The following is an 18659-nucleotide window of genomic DNA, read 5'->3' as shown; positions in this document are numbered from 1 at the left end:
AGAACCTATAATTTGACTGATCCTTGTTTGCAATTTGACTATAAACTATGCTGTACTTAAATTGTCAATAGGCTTTCTCTTTAAGAGTATATCCCATACTGCATAGGTTGTGGAATAAACCTATGAAGCAGTCATGTTATATTTTAGCTATGGAAAGCAGATAGGTCTGAACCAGGACTCTGAATCTGAGCTTTTTTGGTGATGATGTGGGTGATAGTTTCCAAAATCAGATTCAAGCCTGTTACCAACATTTACTGCTCAGGCCCATCTGTATTAGGCAGAACATATTGTCCTTGGATTTTGGGAGTTGCTACGAGCGTCTCTGAGCAGTCCAGACTGACCACACTACCTTCCCAAGGAGTTACATTTTCCAGTTTCCGTTAAATGCTTTCCCACACATGCACGGTCAAAAGAACCCTTTTGTGCACATCTAATTTGGGGTTTTCATCTCAACAAGCCAGCTTATCATTAGTAGTTAATATTTGTATTGTCATAGTGCCTAGCCGCCCTAGTCATTGACCCGATAGTGGTTGGCAGTCCCTTGTCTCCTATTTTGCTGGGCAGTCGTCATTACTGCAGGTCTGCTGCTCAACTCACAACATTGACGTCTTTCTGAGCCAGATAGTAAAAAGTCCTAAGACTGAATCACAAATCAGAGCTGTATCTGTGAAGCTCTGTACTATTTTTGATAGAAGCTTTTGTACTGTAAACGTAAATGCTCTGTGTAAAGAAATTACGATGTATATTATCTATAAAGGAGCCTTTCTAAATCCATCTGTGTTTTGGGGGAAAAAAATAGGTCCACCTCAGTTCAATCTTCCTTTTAAGGTGCACAAATAAGTCTTTGAATGCTGCAGATTGTGTTAACAATGCTCTGTCCCACCCGCTCTGTTTTCCAGAACAAAACCAGATTTTGGCTTGCAGGCAGAGAGAGCCGCAGGAACTGAAGGTATAGAGAATTCCATGTCACAGGGAGAGCTGTGCAGTTCTGTTTGTTCTGGCGTGCTGCCCTTTTATTTATATGAACTTGCAGCCGTTTTTCACTGTGCGGGGCCATCCCCAAGAGAGTATATTTCAGAAGGAAATCTATCTAAACTTTGATGAAAACTGTCACATTACCTCCGTCTTGTAATTTGCCTTGGGTGTATTGACCATGTGAAAAATGCAGCCACCCACAAAATGATGAAAAGAAATCCATCCACCTATAATAAAAAAATTCAGTTATTTATTTTCCTGCCGTTTGGATCCCTCCAGTTCACCACCTACATAGCCTTTGGAAGGCTAAAGTTATATGCAAGAAAACAAGAAAAAGGATAGAAAAATCCATCTAATCAGACATTTCTATGGCCATTTGGCCTACTGACTTGATCGGAAAATACGCCTAATGCAGCAAGCTAAATAAGCATAGTCACTGTGGAGCGACAGTAAATAAATAGCATACTTAATAGAACTTTGGTTAGAGTTGTGGTCGACGGCTGCTGAAGACCACTGAGAAATAGCAGTTTTTAGGAGCATCTGAAAATTTGCAGCTCCTTATTGGTAATGCCTCCTTTTAATCAAAGCCAAACCATTAGGAAGATCAGATGTTGGTGGGATGGGTGGCCTTAATGATTTTACCATAACAGTCATTCCAAAAATGCATGTGGGGCACCCCAGCTAATTCTGTAGATAAATTTGTCACATAGGAACCAATATACTAACCAAGCAGTTATTAGTGGTGCAGACAATAATGTTAAAGGTAATAAAATGGCCTCTGCATGAATGCCAGCACGGTGGCCTTGGGATCTGCTCAGTCACTTGGCGAGGCTTGAGTTTTACACCATTTCTAGCATCTCCTCCCACTCTTGCAAATAGGGCCAGATGTGCTAAAGAGACGATGAGCTTGGTGCTTGAATCTGACGACTAGACTTATAAGATATTATTCTTAGCCTTCTTTCCTCATTGGCACAAGGTCATCACATTATGCCTTGCCATTGTGTGGTGCTGCAAGACAAACAACACAATGTCATAAAGGTCAAACATGTTAAGCTGGGAAGCCTGGCTCTGAAGAGAACTCCATGTAGTTCTTTGGCTCTAGGGTTAGTGGACCAGTTAAAGCACAGGAAATAAAGGAGGGACCATCAGGGCTCTGTAAGGGCTGCAGCTGACCCACTCCTCCCTAGAAAAATGGTATTTTTAAACAAATCCGCTTTACTCAAGCTATTGCTTGGGGTACTACTCTTGAACGCCTTGCCTCTGAAATACCTTAAAGGGAAGTATAATAGGTATTGTAACTCTAGACAACCAGCAGAGACAGGAGACTCCCAGAAGCTTCTGAGATGCATTTTTGATATTTTATGTCCATATCAAGATGCTTCTCTGAACCTTTTCTGACCTTTCGAGCTTCATAGTGTCACAGATTTTTAAGGCCAGAAAGGACCATTCTGACCATCTAGTCTCATCTCTTTATTGACTAAGGCCATAGAACTTCACCAGTGATTCCAGCGTGGAGCCCAATAGCCAGGACTGAACATAGCTTTTAGAGAGACATCTAGTCTTGGTTTAAATGATTCTTCCATTCTTGCTTCCCACCCTTCTCTGGTTTCCCGCACTCTCCCAAACTTGTCTCTCTCTTTACAGTTTCCATTATCCGCTCTCTCTGCTCCTCCACTAAGACCCAAGCCCCTACAGGATTTCATGGATCTTCTCTGTCTCCTAGTTACACCTCTACACAGACATGCACACACACTTTCCAGCTCTCTGGCTCCTTTGCATTTCTGGAAAGGCACAATGGGTATGTCTAAACAGAGGGCAGCAGCCCATGGGAGCAATCTCAGAGCCCAGGTCAACAAGGATCAGGCTATCATGCTAAAAATAGCCATGTAGATGTTGCAGTTCAGGATCTGAAGCCTAGAGAGGGGGACGGGCTTCAGAGCGTGAACCTCAACATCTACACAGCTACTTTTAGCAAGGTCCTGTGAGCCCAAGACTGTTGACCCAGGCTCTGAGATCACCGCTGTGGACTTCCTTTCACTGTGTAGACATACCCAATGGGGCCAAAGCAGGCACCAGGCTCAATCTTGATATCTACAATTCACGTAGGCCTTCAAAATGAAGCAGATGGAGGTAAAATATGGGTGCCTAAAACTCGGTGTTTGAGTTAATTATTGTTTCTCTCTATGGCCCTTATCCTGCAATGTCAGGTCAATCCACACAGGTGGACTGCCGTTGACTTCAATTGGGCTCCAATGTTGTTCACTTAATTGCCCAGGGAGGATTATATGTACAAGAATTAACTCTACAAAGCATTTTCAATGGAGGTACTTACATAGACCCCAGCACCTTAGCATCTGAGCACTTCACAACATCCCTGTGAGTCAGGAGTGTACTCTTATTTCCATTGTACAGATGGGGAACTAAGGCACAGGGAGACTAAGTGATTTGCCCAGGTCACACAGGAAGTCTGTGACAGAGCAGGGAAAGGAACCTGGGTCTTCTGAACCCCTGGCTAGTGCATTAACTACTATTAACCTTCCTTTTCTAGCTCATATAAAAACGGTTCTTCCAAATAAAAGTTTCTCTCTCTCTCTCTCTCCCAGTTTTAATAGGATTAAATGGCAATACAGCCACATTATTTTATGACATTGCTGTAAAACAAAGGGATGCAGTGATGTCAGTGCCGGAAAAATGTCTCAATAATCCGAGAAGCTGTTTAATGCTGAATTTCCAAACAGAAACCCAGATGCTCCAGTTATATTTGAGTTTGACTCTGACAATTTGAAACCTTGATAGAAAAGCAAAAAAAACCCCACTTTAAAACACTAACAGACTTATCTCCACTGATGTAGCACATGCCCAACCATGAGGCTGCTGTACTCTGCAAAGAAACATTCAAATGCTGTCACAAAAAAGTTTGGCTGTGACCCTGCTTCAGAAATCAGGATTTCACTGTCTGTTAAAGCTCATCCCACATCAAGCTGTAACAGTGACCTGGCATGTGAAGAGAATCCCGAAATGTGCTTCATTTTCAGCATTTTTATGCTAATGCACGTGCCTGCAATGACTGAAGTGGGGATAAAGTGAAGTAATGCACCATAAAACAGAAATGTAAGGTAGAGATTGTTGGAATCAGTTTCACCTCTATCCTTATAGAAAGGGTGGTTGAATCTAACATTCCCTTGTGTAATGATCTACCGTATCAATTGTTAATAGGAAATTTAGTGCATTTTTTATCTGCAAAGATAGTTTTATGAGACCATGCTATCTAAAAAGTTGCTTCTACCTTTCTCACTCTGTATTATAAAGTCACATCAGTTCATTTTATAACATACAGAATGGTGGGGCTTGCATTAACTGTAAGACTTCAAGAAAACAGGATTATGTAGCCTGGAGAGAATAAGAAATGTTCAGAATTATTTGTCCTGTCCTATAGGGCAAGAAAAAGTGGTCATTCCGTGATTTTAAATATCCTCTAAATTTAGAACTAACACCAGGAAATAGCACTTTATATGGTGTATCATTAATTTGTGGAATTCACTGCTAAAGGAGGTCATCAAAGCAAATACTGTGGCTGCATTTTTAAAAAGGAACAAGTAACTTTATGACCATGAATAATGGTTGTAGTTACGCTGGCTGGAGTGCACATGATGTATGCTCACGTACATGAAGTGGTCACCTTAGAAACGTTTCTGATTTTGCCTTAGATGTATAGTTAAGGGTAGCCTCAGTAGTGCAGTATTCCTTGTACTTTACATTTACTATAGGAAAATCCTAGAGACTATTTTAAATACCAGCCTAATGTTATCAAGCTATCTAAGGCAACTGGCAAGTTTAAAGGGTTATATTTGTTTGTATGTTTGGTATATGAATATATTTCTATATGCCTGGATATGTATGTATACATACACAAGCACACACACTACACATTTTTTTAAAGGTATATTTCAATGTAATTAGTATAACCTTTCTCTTCAGTTTGTTAATCAATTATACTTCGGGCTTCATCACAGAGGATTCAAGTATAACAGCAGCCGTTATTGTTACAAGGCACAGAACAGATTGATTCATGGTAGCTAATCAAAGTAATATAGAGACCTTGGCCCAGGCAATATTTACTTTACATCTGTCACTTAAGACATTTTACTGCCAATCAGTGCCTTCAGAAGGCTGGCTGGAACAATAGAGGTCTTTCTACTTAATTCCCTCTATTGACTAGGGCTTACGCTGACAAAGTTCACTCGGTATGTAATCCTCAAGGCATGCACTAGCTGCCGCAGCCAAGTTTTTAGATATATATCCCCCTGTGTCAATGAATTGGAAAAAGGCTGCTCTTCTGAGCCAAAGCATTGAAGGTGGTCCCTGCAACAGAGCCCGCGACAGTGTACAATTGGCGTTGTCCACCGCTGAGGTGTCAAAGTGATAGAAGTGCTTACAGTAATCCTCCCTGCAGCTGCTAGATATGTGAAAGGCCTTTGATGGTTCATTGGTGACCAGTGTTTTCAGGTCAGATCTGGCCAGGAAGATCCTGTGCAATAACAAATGTGTTCTCTTTCTTTCTTTCGGTTTGCTGAGGAGACCAGTATTTACAGGATGACTCAGAAAAGCCACAAACCAGGATCAGCCTGGGAGCGAGAAGACTGGAAAAAATGTGTTTTGTGCGTCTCTCCAATGTTTGGCTCCCCTCCCTTGTTCCTATGGAACTTTGTTGCTAGAAGTCAGAGGCCAAGATCTTAGGGATCCCATCTACAACAATGTGATCTCAAACATCCCAAGCAGCTAAATCTGGGGATAAGATGAGGCAACTCTTTGCCCTCATGGTCAACCTGAACGGTGGGGTGAAGAGAGGAGAGTGAGTTAAAAATCATCCAGATTTCATCAAAAGTTGCTGCTTTTAAACAGGAAGTCAAAAACACCTACTTTGGGGAACATTATTTGAGCTAGCCTGGTGCTCACACAGTCAATGCAGGAGCGCCTATGGAAATAAGGCCTTGTCTACATAGGGGGGTTAATTCGCACTGAGATTTTGCATCCTTGACTGGTGCATATTAGTCTGCAATAATTGCATACACACAATCAACAGTTTTCTGCATCAGTACAAATCAATGCTTCTACAAGGCAGGGGCTTTGTGCACACTAAACGTGAGGCATTCTGCATGGGCATCCAATGTGTTTTGCTTCACTCCATGACTTCTGGGACTTGTCTCACTGTGGGATACATAGTGGAAGTCACTGAAAGCAACTGGAATTCTGGGACTTTTATTCAACAGTTCCCATTATTCCTCTCTTACCACCCCATGATTCATCTCCTGTGGGTGAGACAATGCCACTTTCAAATGGCCAGTATTTTCTGTCTGCCATCATGGACTCTAGGCTCAGATGCTGAAAACCACCAATACACAGAGGCTGGTGAAGATTTATCTGAGATCTGGCCACCATGGTGGCTTTGAGGGTATGTAGGTCTACCAGTGTCATTACCCCCCATGCCCAAGTGTAGGGTAGTGAAACTGAAAGGCTATGCAACATTTGTATGGTCTTGAACTTGCTGGGAGGCTTGTGTGTGTGTGTGTGCGTGTGTGTGTGTTACATTTTTAATGAATGATGGTACATCTCTCACTTTTCTTCTCCGATTATCACTGGATTTCAAGAACTATGATCAAAACTGAGTTAATTTACACAAATATTTATCTGTAACATTCTACCAACCCCCCAAGAAGGGGAGAGTAGATAACGTTTGAGCTGACGCACACGTCTGGAAGTCAAGAGATATGACTTCTCTTTCCAAGTCTGCCACCAATTCATTGTGTGACCCTGGGCAGGTACTTCGCCTCTCTGCACAATTTGGATGACAATGCTGACATATATTACAGTGGGGTTGCTAGGCATAATCCCCTAATGCCTGTAATGCAACTGAGGCCTGATCCAGAGCCCAAGTGAAATCAGTTGAAAGACTCCCATTGATTTCGGATCAGGCCCTTAAAGATCTATCTAAGATCTACTCTTTATGTAGTTCCATGAGGGCACTAAGCATTTACGGACTGTGGAGCTCATACACATTTTTCCAGGACTTGGCACTGATTGGGGTTCAGAATGCCAATAGCACTTCAGTCATTCCTCCACTAAATCAGCTTCTCACCAGATTAGAGCCATTTGGCTACAGTATTTACAGGTATTTCCCCCCACATTGTTCAAGTAGATCCCTAACGTCTCTGTAACATGTGATACAGCTGTCGTAGCTTGCTTCGATGAGGGCTTAGAATATTAATGAACTACATCGGGCTTATCCAGTAAGATTGCAACATTTTACTAACTGTTTAACTAATATCTTCTAAAAAAGCATATCCATTTTCACATACTAAACACAAAAGAGCCTGCCCAATGATTCTGTAGGTTTTTCATACTGCCAAATTTCTATGACATAAATAGCATTCTTTCCTTCGTGCTGTTCATACACAACAAATACCCGCAAGAGGGCTGCAACCAGAAGTGCCAAGTTTGCTCTGTTTTGGTCTTCAGCATCCTATGCTCCTAAGAATTTGTGTGTTTTTTTGGTGGGTTTTTTTGTTTGGTTGGTTCCATTTTTGGCTTTGGTTGGGAAGAACAAGGGGGGAAAATGAAGAAGAAAAAGAAAAAGAAAAAAATTCTGAGTCTTTGCCAAAGTAACTAGCTAACTTCCAAGGCATGTCTGTCAATGAGTTTGCTCTGGAATTTCCTCTGCATGTACTGGAAGGTTCAGTTTTTCCATAAAACCCAGCATTCTGTTAGATTAAGGATCACATGATTATGTGAGGGGAAAGACTTGGGCCCTTGAATTTCAAGCACATTTGTCAGAGAGTTGACAAAAGATAAGAGCCAGATTCTGAAGCCAGTGGAGTCACTCCAGATTCACACTGATGTGTCTGAGAGCGGGACTGTCAGTGTTGCTACTTCAGTGGGAATAGGGTAGAATTAAAACTGAATAAGGAACTGAGATTTGACCCCTCCACTTTAAATTGTAATAGAACTCATTAAAATTTGGATGTGATTTAAACTTGTCATTAGTGTACTACAATGCGTTAACTGCAATGCTTTGACTCAGAAAATATATTCTCATTCTATTCATCTTTCCTAGATTTAGACCAGCACTTTACGTGATATAGTAAGTTTGCAAAACAAATATGATGATCTTCAAGTAGCCCCATATACTGGATATTTGTCTGTATCACAGAATTCAGTATCAGTTCATTTTTCAGTCTTCACAAAGGCCTGAAATGGCAGGGGGTGTTTGCGGTCAAGACAGGGAGAAATTGGCAGAGATGTATGGGAAGCCTGACATTGCTTACCCCCATATGTCTGGCTGTAGTCACTGCAGTTAGACTCTGATTTTCACAGCAACAAAATTGAAATTGGAAAGGGGAAAAAATAAATTAAATTGGTACCTAAGATCTTAGCTAAGCAATTGACCAACATGTGACCATCCATAAAAAACCTACATGTATGTACTTCAAGCATGATTTCAGAAGGCAAGCAGTAGGCCAAGATGGGGAATAGTGAGATAACTCTTGTGCTCTCCCTTTTACCTTTCATTTTAATTTATGAATCAATACAGTGTTAGTTTAAAGGGCCTAAAGATTGAAGCCACAGACCAAGACTGAGATGTAGCGAATGAAGCCTCGGATCTCAGATGTATAATCCTGAAGATATTTATTGTTTTATTACTTGAATTTTTATGACTGAAGTTCTCAAGTTAGCCACTAAATAGGTTCAACCTGGTGTCACATGCTGGGGCGCAGCCCATATCAGTGAGGGGTTGTGTCACTACCTGCCCTGTAGCCTTGAGTGCTTCAAATGCTCTGCCGCTGTGGCTCACAGCCTGGATGCAGCCGACCAGTGGACATGCATGCACTGAGTGTCTGTGTGCTAAGCAGCTCTGACTCCATCAGCCTGCTTGTTACACCCCAGCCACGCTCTGGAATCCACCAACGTTGGTTGCACCTGGCAAGATGACCCCAACACCTCCCCACCCAGTTCTGAATTTTCCCCAAGTGGTATGCTCTGCAATGTTCAGTCCTTTCCTACATGCACGTAGCCAGAGGGTAGCGAGGCATTAAAATGTCAAAAGATGGACTAAAAAATATGGTTTGCTGATGTTTGTAAAATCTCGTGATTTGTGGGGCCAATCTCATGACTTTTTTTGAGCTCGGACTTATCGTTTTTGGTCCCTAGTGGTTGGCAGTACTGCCTCTCTCAGCCAGTTCCCTGACCCTGGAAGTCTCCACAGTTCACACTCCCTGGGCTATCTGCCTCAGAATTACCTAGCAGCTGGGTTCTTTACCCTGAAGTAGGGACTCCTGTGGGAACCTACCTGTTCTCTACTGTTCTTCAGCTCACCTGCCTTTTAAAGGACTGGCTGTTCTTCAGACTATCACCCCAGCCTTAACTCCACAGCCTCAGTGTGCAGGCACCTTATTATTAGCAGGTGGGGCTGGGCCCAACTCCCCTTGAAGGAGGCAGTCACTGTGTAGCACTGTTACTTTCACAGTGTTTTATTTCCACCTGTTGTGAACCAGCAGCAGCGAGGTGGAGAATGGGTAACGTGTGCTGCGCTGCTGCTGGGTCAAAGGTAAAAAGTTCACAAGTGAGCACGCACACTCACACGGTGAAGATTTCAGACCTCCAATTTGTTGGAATTTAAAGGGATATGGTTTCGAATCATGCCTTTGGAATGCAGGTCTGACCGTAATAGCTCAGAGGGGGAGGGATGACTGAGTATTATTACTGTGAGGTGACAGAATGGAAGCTTTGTGCAAGTACGCTGCATGCACAGGCAATCTGAAAAATGAGCGGGACATGAATGTTGAAATTGGGGTAATGCTTGTATTCTGGCAGCTTCCATTGTTGCAGAGGGGAAACTAATGAAACATGCCAATCTAGGTTCTGCTTCAGCTCCCATCAAAGTCAATGGGACTTTGATTGATGCCATTGGGAGCGGGTTTGAGCCCTTGCTGCCTGAATCTACCTGGCAGTGATACACAAATACCTGTCCCTTGTAGTTTACTTAGCCAGCTGATTCTAGTTATAGGTTCATTAGGTATTTCTTCCCCCTGAATAAATAATAGTAATCTATATAGTCCTAAACGATTTTTCTGAGAAAGTGCCCCTTGATTTCCAGCCACCAGTTGTCAACGGGGGCTGTTTCCTTTCCTGTTAATAAGTATAGTTTCTTTTTTAATTCAGCCTTTCTGGAACATTACGTCACATTGCACAAGGTTATGTCAAGCCTGCATAGAGATAATTCACATCCCGTCAGATGAGCCATAAGAGTGGGCTACAGTCCAACACAGTAAAATGTGAAAGGGAAAGTAAATTGGGTTGATTCTAATGTAAATTTAGGCTATCAAATACCAGGCACAGGTCTTTGGAAGGTAACCAACTGATTAGAAAGTGTGTTTTTTTATGTTTAGGTCCTCCTCAATTTCTCACCCTCTTCACTTCCACTGATCATAACCTCAAAAGCTCTGTATCATGACAGAGAAGGTTGGGCATGACTCCCACTATGACTTATCAGTAGAGTTGTTCAGAAAATGGAGATTCCATCCCATGGGCAAGTCTGATGCTATTTTGACATTAATAGGAGTAAATTAATTAATTTGCAAACTGGACACCATCAAATTAGGCCTGACTAAAGACTGGGAGTGGATGGGTCACTACAAAAACTAACAACTAATTTCTCCATGCTAATTTCCCCCTACTGTTACTCACGCATTCTTGTCAACTGTTTGAAATGGGCCACCCTGATTACCACTACAAAAGTGATTTTTCCTCCTGTTGATAAGAGCTCACTTCCACTTTAATTGAATTGTCTCATTAGAACTGACCCCCCACTTGGTAAGGCAACTCCCATCTTTTCATGTACTGTGTATATATAGTCTGCCTACTGTATTTTCCACTCCATGCATCTGATGAAGTGGGTTTTAGCCCATGAAAGCTTATGCCCAAATAAATTTGTTAGTTTCTAAGGCGCCACAAGGACACCTCGTTATAGTTTGAAAAGCATAAGCAGGGCCGGCTCCAGCATTTCTGCCGCCCCAAGCAAAAAAAAGCCACGATCGGCGGCGGCAGTTCAGCGGCAGGTCCTTCGCTCCTAGAGGGAGTGAGGCACCTGCCGCCCCCGAATTGACGCAGGTGCCGCCCCTCTCCCTTGGCCGCCCCAAGCACCTGCTTGTTAAGCTGGTGCCTGGAGCCGGCCCTGTGCATAAGCATTTCTGGTATTGGTATCTTCCTTGACGGATGAAAGTAAACTGCTTCCTGTACAACTTCACTAGTAATTAAAGACCTGATTTTGTTCCCATGCAAGTCAATGGGAGTTTTGCTTTTGATTTCATTAGATTCAGGATGAGGCCAGAAAACCTGAGCTTTGACCTTACTCCACATTTACCAGGAGATGGAAGCCACAAGCTGTAGTTTAAGATTCTGATGGCCACATTTACCGATCAGCCTGCAGTTTGGACATCCTCTACTCTGAGACTTAAAGAGAAAGAAGCAAAATCTCACACTTCATAAAAGCAACTATAAATTAGCATCAGAATAGACAGTTTTAAATATAAACTGTGATTAGTTGTAATAAGACTTTTCTGGAGACATATTGTTGTTACAAACTGGGACTGTTCTTAATGTGGTCTTTGAATGCTGAGTGGGGAGTTTGGCTAAGACGGTCTGCATTGGGGGATGGAAGACTGGCCTTGAGGGAGGATACCTGAGCATGTAACATGAGAACCCAGGAATGGGTTGGAGGTCAGGTGACACCTTTGCCCGGAAAACTGAACAAAGGCTGGGGGAGGAGACGCTGGAGAGAGTGAGAGTTTCAGGAGCTGGCTGGTGTAATGGAGGGGAGCCCAGACGGGGCTCTGACACCCCCAGTGGGGCTGTGGTGCCCCTGGGACCCCAATATGGACCTAACTGGGGGGGTCCTGTTGTCTGTGCCTGCAAGACCTGTCTTGGACTGTGTTCCTGTCATCTAAATAAACCTTCTGCTTTACTGGTTGGCTGAGAGTCATGGTGAATCGCAGGAAGCCTGGGGTGCAGGGCCTTGTGCACCCCACACTCCGTGACATATAATAATCAGGAGCCACATTCTGAGGTTCGTAGTCTTTTCAGATCTTACTTACCTCACTGTAAATCTGGTATAATGCTAAGCAATTCCTTGGGGTTACTCCAGATTCGCACTGGTGTAAATGACAGTAGAACCTGATCCATGCCCCTCAGTCTTTATTAGGCAAACTCCAAATAAAGTTAATGGGTTTCTTGCTTCAGTGAGTACTTCAAACTTTGGCCCCAAGTTACTACAACATGATAAATTTCAAGGGGCATCTGAAGCTGGAATAGCTTCCAAACTGAAAACCGTGTAAGATATTTCTATGCTTTGTACTACAAACTCTTTGGAGTCCTTCACATCCTTTTGGTTTCATTACTGGTTTCTGCTCTTTAATGAAGCTATCAAAAAGCCACAGCATATTTAGTCCAAAGAATTCCAATAAAACTGTTCAAAAGAAAAACTCTAACATGCCATCAATGAAATGACAAGTGTTTTATTACAATCAAATGCAGGCTGTTTATTTGGGGTTAGGGAAAAATAGGGTTTAATTCATGACAGCTGATTTTGTGCGTATCTGTATCAGTATCAAGATTGTATACCTGTCTGAATCAAATTATGTTTTTGATTCTGAACTGGGGGTGGAGAAAAGGCAAAGTGTAGTAGAAAATGGTTTCCCTCTCATTAAAAAAAAAAAAAACAACAGCTAAACAAAGAGCCAAATATTTAAAAATAAAAACAAGTAAAATTCATTATCATTTATGGGGAAACCATGAAGAATCAGAGGAAGAAAACTGTCAATGTATTTTAGAGACATGAGCAAATATTTTTCTGAAAAATCTGTGGTGGAACTTTTCATTGCCTCATTTCAGGCAATTCGTTGCCCCTCAGATTTCACTTTCTGCATAATTTGGGGAAAAAAAGGCTAATTAAAAACTTACTTCTCTTTGAAAATGTAAATGGCTAATTTCAAACCTCAGCTTTCAAAGGCAACTGTGGCACAGATTGGACCCATATTTCTATAGAAATGGTCTCTGTCTTTAAAAATAAAACACATAAGAGGATTTGTTAAGAGTAATAAAATCGAGTGAGTTGGGGTGGGAGGTGCAAAAAAAGGGATTCCATTTGTAACAAAAAACAAACAAACAAACAAAACCTTCCAAGTCTGAGTAATTGTTCCATGACCCATTACTATTTCAGCCCTTTTAGACACTATACACAACTCATTTAACAGGATCCTTGTTATCACATCCAATTTCCTTTGAACCTCCATAGCACTTCTTGATATAGCACAAGATAGCCAGTCTTATGAATGCCAGAGGAAGTGCCTGTCTTCCTACTTCCTTCTACTAGGAGGAAGAGATGAATGGAGATCATCTCTTCTTCCTTCACCTTTTTAGCTGCTGAGGGACAGCTCAACCATTAGGCTTCTTAAGTCATTCCTAAAAATCCTACCTTGAGAAAATGCTGCCCCTGTCCCTGAGGCTGCAGCCCTGGAAATACTCATTAGCTAGTGGTTAACGGTTTTTCCAAGGAGTACCCCCATCCAAAATCATTCATTCCAGGGAAGATGTCAAACTGTGGTACAAAGATATTTGTATGTGTATTATGTGGGGACCAGCATGTAGATGTGGGCAATAGTTCAGATAATACCTCTCCATCGCTGAGATTAATATGCAGGTTTCCATCTGAATGTTTCTCTTGCCTGCACCATCAAATTGGCAATAGGCTGGCTTGTGAGGAAATGGCCATCTGTCTGTGGTTCTTGACCTCAGTTTATTATGTTAAAAAGATCTTTTTATTAATCTAAATTTCCGTAAGTCAGGAAAAAGAGTCAGAGGCTGGCAGTCTGTTTCTCAAGAGCCATGCCAGCGTTACAGACGCACTTTCATATATCAAAGATTTAACACAGGAGGCTTTGAGAAGGAGCACAAGCCTCTGGGTATCACTGCTGGTCAGACTGTTCTTCTACTTGCACTACATATGATGAAGATTTGCATCTCTGCACTAAAGCTCAGGAGGGGTATCACAGCTTCCCTAGCCATGTGCCATTTCGAGATCTAGCAGCTGGCCAGAGCAGGTCTTGGTGCAAAGCCACAATACCCACAACTGGGGAGCTCAGGGAGGGATTGTGTTTGTCGTATAACACAGCCTGGTCCACGGTAGGGTGACCAGACAGCAAGTGTGAAAAATTGGGACAGGAGGTGGGGGTAATAGGAGCCTATATAAGAAAAAGACCCCAAAATCAGGACAGTCCCTATAAAATCGGGACTTCTGGTCACCCTAGTCCACAGGCTGATACAGAGGAGAGTGTTGACCAGTACAAGAAGCATTCTTCCAGACTAGATGGGCTAGTGATCTGATCAAATATGGCAAATTTTATATTCATATTAGAGAGCTTTAACTTGTCCTGAGTCTCTTTGCTCCCTGAGGGAGTTGCTCATATAGCAGTAGGAACTATTCCTCTCCAACAGATAGTTACTGAGTCTCATTTCCAATGTACACAGGTCTGACTTATGTCAAAAGAGTGAGGATTTTACGTTTTAATCATGTTCCACGTGAATTAGCATGTACATCCAGGACTGAATGGACTCCGTCCCTTAAACTTTCCAACAGTGTGTTTCTGGATTGTGGCATGAAAAAGAGAAAGGGGGAGATCTAAATATGAATTACTCAGGCTTCCTTACTTGTAGGAAAGACCTCATTTTATTATTTACAAGAGACTTCCACTGGCTGCCAACCACTGAATGCTTAGAAAGACCAATGTATATCTTAGCAATCTCCAACAGATAATACATATAGGTTAAAATTCATCTTTGGTGTAAATCCATTTGTGGTGTATCCATTTGTAGCCCACCTTAATCAATTAGTTTCATTAGAGTTGGTATGGCAACACCCATTTTTCATGTTCTCTGTGTGTGTATATATATATCTATATATATATATCTATCTTTTTAATGTATTTTCCACTGCATGCATCTGATGAAGTGGGCTTTAGCTCACGAAAGCTTATGCTCAGATAAATGTGTTAGTCTCTAAGGTGCCACAAGTACTCCTCATTCTTTGTGTTAAAATTGAGAGCTATCACTTTAAATTATTTGGGGGTCGGGTCTCTCTAGGGAAGCATGCAATCAGAGCCAGTTTTTCACACAGACAGCCTAGAGAAAGGTAGAGTGAGTTGTGCCTCGCTGTTTCAGAGAGCAGTCTGCTTTCTCTCTCTCTGTTTTTATTCTAAGAAATAAAGTAGTGTTACAGTGCAACCTTCCAGCAAGAGTGTTTTTGTCTAACTTCTCTGTTTGCATGCTGTGAAACATAACACCATTGACTCGGATGGCCAATGGGGGATATTTTGGGACAGAATTGCTATGACCCATCAGACCTTCTATTTGTAACAGGTACTAACCTTATTATTATTTGTAATACCATAGCACCTAGTAATCTAATGGAACTGAGCTGCCTCTTTTCTGACATACATGGCACTTTGTTTTGCATTTCAATACCTCCTGTCGTAGGCTCAGTAGATGTGATATGCAGCAAATATAATCAGACAGGAAGGAAAAACTCAGAACTGTAAGGAAGGTTTTTGTTGTTGTTTGCAGCTGATGCTTTCATTATCAAAAGATCTACCAACTAGTAAAGTTAACCACAGATTTACATACAATTAAATTATTCCACCTGTGAATAATATAAAAAATCATCCAGTGTGTATGTGGAATTTTTGTCTTTGTTTTTGGTAAGTAACTGAGAAAACGCAAAATTGAAAACTCCCGTGTGCCAACATTAGAAGGGGAAATACTGCTCAAATTTTGCAGAGCAACATGACACTGGACCCACGAGAACTTCTCTACCATGCCCTATGAATGAACTAATGCATCACAACCAATAATTTGGGATACAGCATATACAAAGGATGATGTTCATAAACATAAAAGGTTGAAATTTTCATTGCAGGATGGGAAAATTTAGACACATCTTCCATTAATTTTAATGGAAAATTTATGTCCAAGCCCCCAGACCTGATATGCTCATCCTGAGAAGTTTTGTTAAATCCATATTGTTAAATGGAACAGGAGTACTTGTGGCACCTTAGAGACTAATAAATTTATTTGAGCATAAGCTTTCGTGGGCTACATCCCACTTCTTTGGATGCATAGAATGGAACATATATTGAGGAGATATATACACACACATACAGAGAGCATGAACAGGTGGGAGTTGTCTTACCAACTCTGAGAGGCCAATTAAGTAAGAGAAAAAAAACTTTTGAAGTGATAATCAAGATAGCCCAGTACAGACAGGTAGATACGAAGTGTGAGAGTACTTACATGGGGAGATAGATTCAATGTTTGTAATGGCTCAGCCATTCCCAGTCTTTATTCAAACCTAAATTGATTGTGTCTAATTTGCATATCAATTTGAGTTCAGCAATTTCTCGTTGGAGTCTGTTTTTGAAGCTTTTCTGTTGTAAAATAGCCACCCGCAGGTCTGTCATTGAATGACCAGACAGGTTAAAGTGTTCTCTCACTGGTTTTTGAGTATTATGATTCCTGATGTCAGATTTGTGTCCATTAATTCTTTTGCGTAGAGACTGTCCGGTTTGGCCAATGTACATGGCAGAGGGGCATTGCTGGCACATGATGGCATATATCACATTGGTAGATGTGCAGGTGAACGAGCCCCTGATGTTATGGCTGATCAGGTCCTGACTAGATAGGAGGAGGTTTGAGGATGGTTCCAATATAGGGGCACAGTATAGAAAAGATTGAGAACCACTGTTTTGAAAATCTCAACCAAAATCTCTCCATTAGTACCAGGGTCTACCAGATAACACACTCTCATTCCATCTGTGGCTACAGTCACTGACTAGTCCATCAGGATGACACTACTGGAAGCACAAAGATTTGACTAAACTAACCATTATATGTGAATCTGAGTGAAAAACAAACTAATCCTGTTAGGCAACTGGGTTGTTGTGTGTGGCACTGGCAGTCCACTGTGATTACAGACCAAACAGACATGAGGGAAAAAAGCCTTTTGTTTGCTTGGTTAACGATCTTCTTCATAAAATCAGGTTCATTGGGGACCCCTTGCTCTAGGCTTTTATATAAATTAGGGTTAGGTTAGAGACAGTGATTAATTTCTGCCAGGGCTTGCCAGAACTGAGCCCTGGCACCTCTAGGCTTGGGCAGTTCATAGCCGCAGTACCTCTGGGCTTGCCAAATCAGTTATGAAATTTTTAAAATTGCTTGAGCCCCGGCACCTCTTTCATTACAAATTAACCCTAATTTAGGGACTGTAATTGAAAGTCGTATTTTCTACCTCACCTTGTAAAAACTTCAGGCATGTAGTTCAACCCTTCAAAGGTGAATCTTCAGCAGATTTGCAGTTTAGACTGTGATAAACATGGAAAAATTCAGAATCTTATTTTAACTTTAAACCAGTTAGCAATACTTCCTAGCTCAGTGTACTGACGCACAGTGGCCTCTCTCCGGACTGGAGAGCGAGTGACCACTACACTCCCCTTCGTGGGCGGAGCCAAACCCACCACGCCTCATTGCCGGAAGTACCAGGGCGGGGCAGGAAATATAAAAGGAAGGCTCTGCAGCTCAGCTGGGCTGGAGCCAGCGGAGGAGATGGACACCTCTGCCCTGCTGCGGCACCAGGGAGCTGAACCTGGCTTGGCCACACCCTGCCCCTGGAGGAGACAGACTCAGACAAGGAGTTTTTTTTTTTCCCAGGGACAGGAACCATGTTTATTTCACGTGACACTGACTTACACTGGTCAATTGATTTGTACACACACCGGGAACACTCAGGCAGCAACCCCCTCTCCTCCACGATCAGGACCTTGACAAAGAGGCTGGCGTTCTGGGCGTCGGCCAGCATAGCCCCACTGCCCACAATGCCCACGCACACCCCGCAGAACAGGTTGGAGAGGCCCATGGTCAGACCAGCCCCAAACATGGAGAAACCTGCGTGGTAGTTCTTGGCGCCGATGGTCTCTGGGGTGGTGCCGCTGAAAGGCTCAGCCATGTTGCTGATGACGATCACCATGATGATCCCGTAGATGGCCACGGCCTCACAGAAGATGATGCTGACCAGGTTCTTTGTTTTAATCCTGGGGGCCTTCAATCCCCCGCTGATGATGCTGGAGCCAGTGATGTAGATCCCCCAGGTTGCGCCCACCACGGACAGCGAGATGGCCAGGCCGATGCCCAGGTTGGACCACATGAAGGGGGAGGTTGCTGGGACTACTGTCGGCAGTATACCCAGAGGAGCCTGAGGGCCAGTGGATGCCAGAAGTACCAAACCCTAGGGAGGTAGGAAGTAGCCCAGAACTAGCCGGCTATAGGGCTGATCACTTCTAGGTTGACGTGTTGAGGCTGGATCCCCACCGACCCAGTGGCAGACCATACTGCCACTGTTAGGGCCTTGGGCTGGGATGTGATATTGTTGGCAGGCGCACATCCCCCTGCCACTCCAACCACAGGGTGGCCAACTCCCCACTTTAGGCCAGGAGGCCTGTGTGCCTTGACCACCCCTGCCAGTGTAACGCTGACAGACCCCAGTCGTCAGCAGGCAGGATTGAACCTGGACCTCGGGAGCTCTCTAC

At 42.7% G+C, this 18659-nt stretch overlaps 1 protein-coding gene across 1 annotated transcript in view; it reads right to left on the bottom strand.

Moving 5' to 3' along the window:
• The window catches only part of LOC117886747 (V-type proton ATPase 21 kDa proteolipid subunit-like), a 36451-nt gene extending 18167 nt beyond the window's left edge, over positions 1–18284 (bottom strand). Inside the window, exon 1 of the mRNA XM_034788791.1 lies at positions 17824–18284. Within this exon, the coding sequence (XP_034644682.1) occupies positions 17824–18277 (454 nt within the window). The 5' untranslated portion in view covers positions 18278–18284. The remainder of the gene's footprint in view (positions 1–17823) is intronic.
• Positions 18285–18659: the final 375 nt, after the last annotated feature.

This window comes from Trachemys scripta, chromosome 13 (genome assembly GCF_013100865.1).
Source record: "Trachemys scripta elegans isolate TJP31775 chromosome 13, CAS_Tse_1.0, whole genome shotgun sequence".
In the NCBI taxonomy this organism is placed as follows: Eukaryota; Metazoa; Chordata; order Testudines; family Emydidae; genus Trachemys; species Trachemys scripta.
Note: the sequence above shows the minus strand (reverse complement) of the source record. Positions and strands in the feature narration are given on the sequence as shown.